This window comes from Amia ocellicauda, chromosome 5 (assembly GCF_036373705.1).
Source record: "Amia ocellicauda isolate fAmiCal2 chromosome 5, fAmiCal2.hap1, whole genome shotgun sequence".
NCBI classification, from domain to species: Eukaryota; Metazoa; Chordata; class Actinopteri; order Amiiformes; family Amiidae; genus Amia; species Amia ocellicauda.
Window position 1 is genome coordinate 26,868,969 of NC_089854.1, and position 10,626 is coordinate 26,879,594.

The 10,626-nt window shown below is 38.4% G+C and overlaps 1 protein-coding gene across 4 annotated transcripts in view; it reads right to left on the reverse strand.

Annotated features, from left to right (window-relative positions):
• LOC136749962 (casein kinase I) overlaps nucleotides 1–9,398 on the reverse strand; it is a 30,452-nt gene extending 21,054 nt beyond the window's left edge. For all 4 annotated transcript variants that reach the window (XM_066704634.1, XM_066704635.1, XM_066704632.1 and 1 more), the window contains exon 1: nucleotides 8,896–9,398. In XM_066704634.1, the coding sequence (XP_066560731.1) occupies nucleotides 8,896–8,971 (76 nt within the window). In that variant the 5' untranslated portion in view covers nucleotides 8,972–9,398. The remainder of the gene's footprint in view (nucleotides 1–8,895) is intronic.
• Nucleotides 9,399–10,626: the final 1,228 nt, after the last annotated feature.

Below are 10,626 nucleotides of genomic sequence, written 5' to 3' on the forward strand. Positions count from 1 at the left end.
GTAATGTGAACAGGGAACACAATGGCAAAGTGTGTGTACTTTAAACCTGGCTTAATCCTTATCACAGGATACACAGATTGTTATAAGAAAAGCTATTGTATCTAATACGGTTATGTATTCTAATACCGTTTAAATAACACACAAAACATAAGTGAAGGATAATTAATGTTTGATGGAAACAACCCCAATTTGCTTTCATGAAAGGTTCAGATTACAAAAAATATCTAGTGATGTAAAAAGGTTGAATTATGTAAAGGTCGTGTGCAATTTCATGTTATGGTTTGCAGTCCTGAATTTACCAAATACCTTATATCATTGCCTGTCAATGCAGAACAGCTACAGAAACGCATTTTCCAGCCAGATGAGAGATCTCGCACGGACCATCAAAACACAGGAAATTACACAATCTGTACACCTGAATGTTGTAGGACTGAAAAATAGTCACTCAGAATTATGCTCAGATTAATTGTAAGTTTGAGACTGGCTCAGTTGACTTTTGAATTTTTATTATTGACAGTTGTATGTACTAAAACAAAATCTACCTCCTAGTGACAAATTTCTTGTTTCACACAGCAGGCTGAGTAAGTAAATGAATTAATGCTGCGCAGAACAGGAAAAAACATACAAACATTTGCTATTCACATGATCGGATTTAGATCGCTCATGAAAGAAAGGTCTTTGCTAGTGAACTTCTAATAAAGACAAAATGCTGTATATACGTGTGTTTTTTTTTTTTTTTTTTTTTTTTAAAGACACCTGCTTTAAATAAAATGTGTTAAGCATATGGTTTAAGCTAAATTGAAAATTAAACCTTACATTAAAGATCAAGAGTAATCAAACAAGACCCAACACTTGATTGAGCCTTTTAAAAATTAAAAACTGTATGGTGGGGGTGTAGTTAAGACAAATGGTCCGGACAAAATCAACAAATGAAACTGTTAAAACACTCCTGATGAACATCATGCATGAACAGCCAGTGTGCATTGGATCTCTGTACACTGCACCAAGACAGTCAACGGTGTCTTGTCTCGTCTCCAAAGCACTTAAATCTTGTAAATACTTTCAACCACAACGGAAACCTCGATGACGTCCCCAAACAAAAACAGACGTGACAGCATGCGTCTATACATGTATTTATAGGATAATACAAAAAGAGAGATCTTGATACTAAACTGGATGATTTTCACCTTACAATCCTAGATGAAAGGAAGATCAATCTATAACATCATGTGGGAGTACAATAAGGACTATTCCCTTCTAGACCTGCTGTCAAGTCACACAGATCGGCAAGATTAATTTACAAAAAACATCTTAAATGTACACAACAGTTCACATAATGCCCTAAAAGTTAAGTTTAAATGAAACAAGTGGTTATTGGTAGTAATAAAATACCAAACCTGATTAAAGAGAATTAAAACACACCCATCTCAAAGATAAGTAAAGCAATAATACAGAATGTCCCAGTATTAAAATGTTTGCAGAAGCATTAATACAGCAGCATACAAGTCCAAAGTGTAAAGTGAATACATTTTTTTTACCATCATGGTTTCTGAGGAACTGGACTATTCAAAACTCCTAAGCAGCCCAAACTGAGAAATGGGAGCAGGTAACTGAACTGCCCTCAAATCTGTGCTTGGCGTTTTAGAAATGTAAGCAGGCATTTTAATACTTTCTCCCAATAACTGCCCACATCTTCACTCCACCCTGCTAGCCCTTGGGAGGGGTGGGGGGTGCTGGATAGGAATCCCACAAAGGCACATTGTTACCAAAAAGAGAAAGACCCCTGTAACTGACAGGCAATTTGCATAAGCCAGTCAAATCCCATCCTAACCCCAGACAAAGCCAACTGAGCAGGAGGGGAAGACCACAAACAGCCTACAACCCAACTGATAAAGCTGCAGTGCCTCCCAGTATAGCAACCATTGCGATTTCTATTCCCCACACAATTAAAACACACAGGCAGAAGAGTTCTGCCTGTTCTATTGGAAACAATGCAATATTTACATGAAAGGCCTTCCACTCATTTAGAACTATTTGGAGGCAGTAAAGGAAAAAAAAAAAAAAAGACTTGCGAGCCAGAGGTCAAGTCTATCAAGCTGAGTGAATGGGTTTCACTGGTTTTCAGTTACCATTAAGCCCTTGAATGCCCTATCCAGACCAAAACCTTAATATGTTCAAAGAGTGCAGCAACAACTACTTGCAACTATTAAAAGGGTTATTTCCAAAATAATTGAAACCGGACAAGCTTGCCTGACATCCAGGAGGTAGCCTAAAAATAAATTATGTAAATAAGCAACTTAATTACAAATCTACACAGAGGCACTTCTTAACCATCCACATAACACAAAAGTAAATGCCAAGCAGATGGCTCCACAATAAATTTGTGCACCCAAAGGCAATTTGCGTTTTGTCTTCGCTAGCGTGTGGCAACCTTGAACGTTGAACGTAGGATGATTTCACACCACCTTGACATCAGCACTGCAGATAATTAATTGGCCTTTCACACTCCAAGAGATGTTCTAACTAAATCCCAGAGCTGCATGCCACTGCTGCAGAAATCCATCTTTCAGCAGTGCACGCCAAGGGGTTCCCCCCCAAATTAAATCAAGGGTCTTTAGATACCCCATAAAAACACCACAGATGCTTTGGCGGGGTGGACAAATCACTCCTGTGTGTGATAGGACAATGGGCTACCAAAAGGTAAATTATGGTGAACTACCATAGCTTTTGGTAGCCCTGTTTTTTCATATAATAATTTCCATTAGGGATGTTCATAGTTTAAATATTAACAAAGTGATACAATTAGGGCTTGAGATGGTGATAGTCTCATTTTTCTTCATTGTATTCTTCCATCACATGGATATTTCCCAAAATCCCACATGCTTTTATTCACTATTTAGCATGTCAAGAAATAAGCTAGGCTAAGTGCTGTCTGGGTGTGTTTTGACAAAAATGGAAAACAATGCGTAATATAGTGATAGTGACAATGGAGCACAGTAATGATGCTGGATCTCATGAAACTAAAGCATCATTTGAATGCAATGCCTGTCATTGAAACAACTGTAAAATGGTAAAAAGTCAAGTAGTAAACATGCCAAGTACATTAGTTGTCTAATTGTTTCAACATTCAACATTTCAAATTTGTAAATTGAACCTGACAAGTCAAGTGAATCTTTAGCTAGAAGTTAATGGTATAAAACCATTTATACATTGAAATCGAAATAGTAATTTCTGTAAAACAAAATAATCTTCAGCTTTTTATTTTGTAAAGGGGTAAAGATACATTTCTAAAGTTTAATCATAAAATAAACCAAACGTAAATTACACACAGGGCTGGACTTAAATGTCAGAACCTAAAAACAGCAGTTTAATGTTTAAATGTGCCCTACCTTTAGTTTTACAATGTTATTCTGTTTTCAGCCGACTAAAATTTGCAAAATCAGACACCCCCAATCGAAACCCATGGAACAACCGATCACAGTTTGCTGTTCCGCTTAGAGGAGACTACTAGTAAACTGCATATAGATGGCACCTACACATTTCAACAATGTATGCAATGTGTGCACCATAGACAAACACACTGTTTATGTTTTTTGCACTAGAAAATAATGAGGAAAGTCAGAATCGCTGGTTGTGCCCCAGGCTTTGGAACATTATGCTTCTGTAGTCCGGATCACATTTTTGGTATTCCCGGCATCTGGAACACTGATTTGTCTGCCCGTTTGCTATATAAGTACCAAGAGACGCAAACAGCTGAAAGCAGACTTAGTACTGTAAAAGATGGAGTGGTCAGCTTATATTGAAAGAACTATGACTTCTGACTCAAGTCAAGGTTTTTGCTTTCTTTCCCCTCTCTTAACAGCATGGGTTCAGTGCAGCTGCCTGTAACATCATTCTTTGCCCTGAGGCCACTTTGGAAGCTAATGGTACGAGCTGCATTACATCATAGTAATCTTTCAGTAGGGAAAGGAATTAGTTGGAGGGGTGGTCTTTGAATGATCTTAAGCACAAAAACTCATGTCACAATCATGTGAGTTACCAGTTTGGATAAGGAAGAACAGCTTGAGCGCAGGGTCCCCTACTCCTCATCTTGCACCGTTGGAAACCTGAATTAAGAGCTCCTGTGTATGGTAGTATGATCCCATTTAATGCCCAGCTACAAAGTGTTTCCACAGTGGAATAGCAATGGTTGAGGGAGGCAACAATGGCTCACAGGGCAGTAGTAAGGTACCTTCTGTACCAGTGTGATGGTCCATTGCAGCAAAGGTAGCATGTTAGAACTGTAGCTTGATCTGAACAAAAAAAAATTTACAATAGGGCATTTCTGGGAGCATACAGGGTGACTGCTGCAGAATGCCAAGTGTGGCCCGCAGTGACAGTAGTAGGGTAGGGTGGGCCCTAAACAGAGCCCCAAGTGTTTTCGCCTATTCATACTCAATACACTAGGGAAACAGAGGAAACGTTTCTGTTCCCTATTTAGCTGATTCAGAAGAACCAACAAGATCAGAGGAGGAAACTATGCATTATGATATATAAATAGAGCTTCTGTTTAGGCTACATTTTGCAGTTTAATTTAGCTAATATTTAAACAAAGTAGTACGGTTTGATTTGATGTACATGCACAATCCAAGTGGTGCTTAGCCTTTGACAGAACAAGCCTTAATACAGAGAAAAATTATGCCACTTAAACCAGTAAAACCATTTACTTCCAGCCTTTTTTGTAATTCAGTTACTAATAAATGCTACTTGCATCTTCTAAAGGACGACTGTGTCACCACACAAAATGTAACTAGCTAAAAAAAAGTCAAAACTCTAAAATGGTCAAAGAATTGTAAAATGTTTACAAGCTGTACCACATCTACAAATAAATGTAAAAATGCACTGGAAATTATGAAAGACTTGCACCAAACAGGCACAAAAGCCCCTTTCTAAAAAACAGTACAAGGCTAATATGATTCAACATCAGCTGAAAACACCGCTTCTTAAAATACATTAACCTTGTTATTTGAGATTTTTTTTTATTAATTAAAAACTCATAATGACAGTAATGGGACAAATCAAAGGGTTTATCCAGGGAGTCAACAGCAGTCCATAGTTGTGGGTGATGTGGGGTTAGTGATTAGGAGTTTATAAAACTGCTTTGCAGGGGGTTTACATGTTACGAGCGACATTTCCCTGGTATTAAAAAGTGTTACAGTCTGCCTTCCTGATAACCTCAGCTGCAAAAGACTACCTCTCTTCCACTTCTATTGACCCCAGAATCTATTCTAAAACTGAAATATTCAACCTTTTTCATAACTGAACAGAGTAAATTTCAGAAGCTGGCAGTTTTCACTTTTCTGTGGATGGCACTAATCGGTGTAACTTCCTTGAAAATATTACTTAACTCGTGGCCCTGTTTGTTTACAAATCTTTAAGAACGATAACATCTTCAAACAGGGCTCATTCAAATTTCATCTCAGGACAAACTACAGCACATTTTCCGTTCTTTCGCTGCAAATACATCTGGTTGCTTTCAAGGATGATGACATGCAGTACATTGGGCTCTGGGGGACCAAGGAAAATCTGGCAAAGATAGTGCAGCATATGCCTCTAAGCCTTTAAATTTCTCTCTAATTATCTGCACCATAAATGTTACATAAAAGCCAAATAAATGAAACCTAGAACTATCCCTGATTCCCCAGTTCCATTACAGAAACTACCCCTCCATCAGAGACCAAGGGACATGGCAAGACCACCTGGTTCTCTGACCTGATAAGGAAATCTGTCACAAAGGAATCTCTCTCCTGTACCTGCTTGATCTCCCTCAATAACTACAGGGCTGTGGGACCAGCCTGTCAGCCATCAGTGCATTAAGAGTGACTGGTGACACAGTGATTAAGTTAATGTAGAGCTCAGGCAGGAAATACTCCAGCACCAAGAAACTTCAGCTTTTACATTTATTTTCAGATGAGCATGCATTCACTTAACTTCAGAGTATTAATGACAAGGGCTACAGCACAAAGCTGACTTGCCATGCTGACATTAAAAGACAAGAACAAACATTTGATACTGCATCCCATATGGGGGAAGACAATTTTAAATGCAAACCGTGGAGTTGTATATCGTTTTAATACAATAGAAAACTGGCAGTTATCAATCAAGTGAAAAAAGACATTCACTGACAGCAGGCAGAGCATGCTAATTTGATCTCAATGTAAAGTTGATGCTATCACGGTGGTAATGAAGATTGAGAGAAACAAGTGTTCCAGTCACTCCCTAGCATGAGAAGTGGCATATCCAGTCTGGAGAGAAAGGACAGGGAGTTTCTGGGGGGAGGGGGGCAGAGTAGATAATGACTGGGAAGTCAGTTGATAATTTTCCTGAAAAATAACTGATAGTTACTGTGACCCTGTTAACTGTACACATACTAAGGTAGGTGTTGCACTAATGTCACCAAAGGCAAGTTGAAAAGAAAAATAAGCAACTAACTTACTTGGCAAAATAATCTAACAGAAACCATTGGCAAAATGTAAATGTACAGCTCAGGTTGATGTGGTAGGTACATCTTTATGTGCAACATTGACATCTGAGCAAAAACAAGGACAGGTTCCATGATCAAGAGAAATAACAGAGCTTAAGCCAAGGAAAAATAAAATTACATTTCCAGGATTTGTCCATATAGCCTGCCTTCACTTAAAGAGTACATCAATGGATTTTACAGGACTCCAAATTTAGTTCAAAATTGAAATAAATGCAGTTTCCTTGAGTCAATGGAATACAACCTGAATTAGTTTCTAAGGCGGCCTATAAATACCACTAACAAAGAAGAGTTAAGGATTTTATGCTGAGGCTCACTATAAGCATTTCAGCATCTGTCATAACACACTGACATAACAGGTTTTGGGTTTCATTCCCATACTATAATTAAATCTGTATTGAATGGCTCGATTAATGTAGTTCCTATTTTTCTAGCTGTGAAAAGCTTGTAATAAAAAGTTTTAAAACATCTTACTCAAGAAAGGCCATTACATAACTGTTGGAACAACTCCTTACAAGACTTTCTATATGGATGCAAGAAACTGCTTGGGTATAAAAGATGCTACAACCTCATTACTCCGTTTAACAGAACAAATGCATTCACACCTATATTCCCCAAGAATGAAGATAGCTGCCATCTCTGCAGAGAGAATCGAAATTTTAACTTATGGAAGATGATGCCAAAGGCAAATATGGAAAACTACACACTGCAGAGACAGAGGTGAGAATATAAATTAGCTTCTGCTCATGTCAAATATAGACTGATCCATGGGAATAATTTGCATGCATATGATGTGTGAAGCCGGACCAAACTGAACACTGCAACACTATGAAAAAGAAAAGCAAAAAAACTACCACAAAAGTAGCCACATCATCCCTATGAAGAAATGTCACAAATCAATGAGTCTAGGATATTTTCCTAAATGTATTTTGTTAACTACTAATCACAGGCCTTTTGGCAGTTGATGCCTTCAATTGTAATGGATTGTTGTTGCTGTTGTCCCTCAGATCCCCCTCCCCCTAACTGTACACCATACAATAAAAGCTAGTAGTCTCTGCATTATTGGACATCCAGACCATGAATAACAAGTGCCAAGTGCATACAAGCTTGTAAAAGCAAGACTGCACACTGAAGGAGGTGAAAACTATTGAACTCACTTATAGTTATTCTCAAGACAGACAGGGTGCGATCCCAGAACTGAGTGTAGCAAAGGACACATTGTTAAATTAAGCACATTAGATACACTACTACACATTACATAACTCGGAGCTGAGCATGTTGAATTGATCGTCGGTTTGGAGAGGGAGAAAGGGGGATACACATTTAGAGAGATTCAAATTAAAACGCATGGTTGCCGTGCATCATATGGCGAATGCAATAAAGCTACATTTCATTTCCAGGGACGTTGTGCGACTGCTACACAAGACACTTGAGGTTACGTCGTTACTGCCCGACTGGGAGCATCGCTTTGAAGAACAATGACATCTTGGGAGACACGATCCTGGTTTACATTGATAATTTCAAAACCTGGCGTGTGAATTTCGATGCACAAGCCCAAACTGGACAATGGCCATCCTGGATTCTGGCTGCCCTTTTTTTACTGGGCTGTGCAGCAGAGCTGGTCTTCAGGATGCAGCGCAGTTACATTGTAACCTCTGGATTAGACGCTAATGGTTACATGGCAGGAAAAGTAACAAAACCAGAATTACGAGGTTATACAGTTCAACTATCAATAGGAAAAATGCTAGGTCCCCTCACTCCCTTCTCAGTATGCGAGATCAAAATGCCAAAATGAAGACTGAAGTGTCAATTTTCTGTTTAACATAACAAAGGGATCTTCTGATACTAGAGCCCAACACGGTATTGTGGACGACAGCCTTTCCCAACTATATAGGGAGCAGTGAAGAGGGGGAACAGCTGACAAGATTGACTTGCGTAGCTAGAAAAGGAGAACTTAATCCATTAATGTGTGTCTCAGGTTTATGTACTGAATATTGGCATTGCTGGTACCGAGGGAGCTGAGATACAAAGAGCTCGATTATGAACACATCGCTTCACTTGGTTTAATAAGAAGGTATACTACATTACACTTGCCAGCAAATAAGACTTCCCCACCGTTCAAGATCTCTATATATAGGCTGAAATGCATATTGTAAATAGTAAGGACTGGTCACCACGGTAGGAATCATGTAACACACATATTGCACGACAATCAACTCCAATTTTGTTTTTTTCAACCTGTCATTCGATGGCAAAGTGCTGTTCATAAAAATAAAATAAAAAACGCATCCATTCAACTTGTCTTCGTCTGCTCCACCTCACATTGCTAATCAAATACAATCTCACGATGTTGTGGTTCAATAAAGCCTACTTACCCAAATAAATATCTCCAAAAGATCCACTTCCAATCTTCCTGCCCAGTCTGTATCTGTTTCCCACTCTCAGTTCCATGGCTTTATTTTATTTTAGATTTGATGTTTATATATATATATATATATATATATATATATAATAAAAAAAAAATGTAAACAGGAGTATTTGTTAAATCAGCCCCCAGGTACTTTCGACTGAAACCTCAATATTTCCTCAATATCTGCCCTTTTCTCCACTCTCCCCCCCCCCGGTCTGCCAATAGTCAGTGATATTGTTCCTTCTGTCACAATCCAATTTTCACCATCCCTTTTCTACCTGCCCGCTTTTACAAACACCACAATATGGAGCTTATCTGAAAGCTTGAAATGTGTAGATTATGTTCGTGGTGTTTCGGATGGCATCCCCCTTGGTTTCCGAGAGGATGGAGACGGATTTTAATGGCTCACTCCTCCTTTAGCTAAAAAACAGACTATCTTCCCTTTCCCCCTCCTTCTATGTGAGCCAGTCTGCCATACTCTTGTGACATCACTTCCCCTAGCAACAGCAGGTCACAGGCGAGGGGGGAGGGGATTGGGCAGGGCCTTCAACAAAAACAACCAGGGCCATAGATGGCTTCCATCTGCTTCATTTCTTTTGTTCAGCCCCAAATTCCTTTTTTTATCTTTTAATATAAATATGGTGGATTTGTTTGTTTTTTCAGCATCACCTATAGATAGCTATAGATCATATTTATTCATCAAAATTGACAGTCTGTCCCAGAACTAACTGTGTGCAGAGCTGCTGGAGAGCTTACAAAAGACACGTAGATGTATATTAAATAATTTCAACACCTCACTCTTTTACTTCTGCAAGTGAGTTGCTCTGATAACAGACTAATACTTTTGCTGCATTCAGCTTGTTATTTTTTCTGCCAATGCATTTTTAAATTGCAAATGTTTATTTACGCTTCTTAGACATGCACGTAAGACTAATATTAAGCAGAAAACGCATGTGTAAGTGGATATGCATGTCCTGCCATTTCACTACACAAAACATTACTCTACTTTTCCCCTTCCTGGGATTAGTGTGAACATTTTTACAGCTCAAAAGCAGGATTTTTAGTTAGCACGTTCCTGTTTCATGAAGACAATCATCTTCTGTTAATAAACAAAAGAGCAATTAGTCTATTATAAGAGAATATGAACAGTTCATACATAACAATTCACATCTTAAATTAAAGCTGCTTCTCAGTGACACAATGCACTTTGAAAATCCTCTTTTATATATTGAAACTATAACATATTAAGCCAGTTGGAACAGACATGCAGATTTGTTTTAGTTTCATGTGTGTTCTTTGTCATGCTTCATAAAATCAAACTGTGTTTTCAGACTGTTGGCTTGCTTTTATCTCTTCAAGAAGATGTATTCTCAGAGTTCTCTTCAGCACACAGACTCTGCTGGGACAGCACAGAGATCGGTGTTTACACAGCTTTCAACAAGTGTTGTTACAACTGGTCACCAACCCTGTTTCTGTGGCAACAAGTTTCCCTTCAGGTCTTCCTGTTTACAGTTTAGAAAGTGTAAGACATGCCTCTCATCTGTCCTGTATCTATGCAAATATATGTTTGTATGTAATATTTTTTAAATGTAATGTGTGTATTAATAATGAAATGCAGTAATGAGCAACTGCATGCAGACTTTCATCTTCAGACTTCAGACATAGAAATGATTGGAACAAGAAAAATACGATGCAT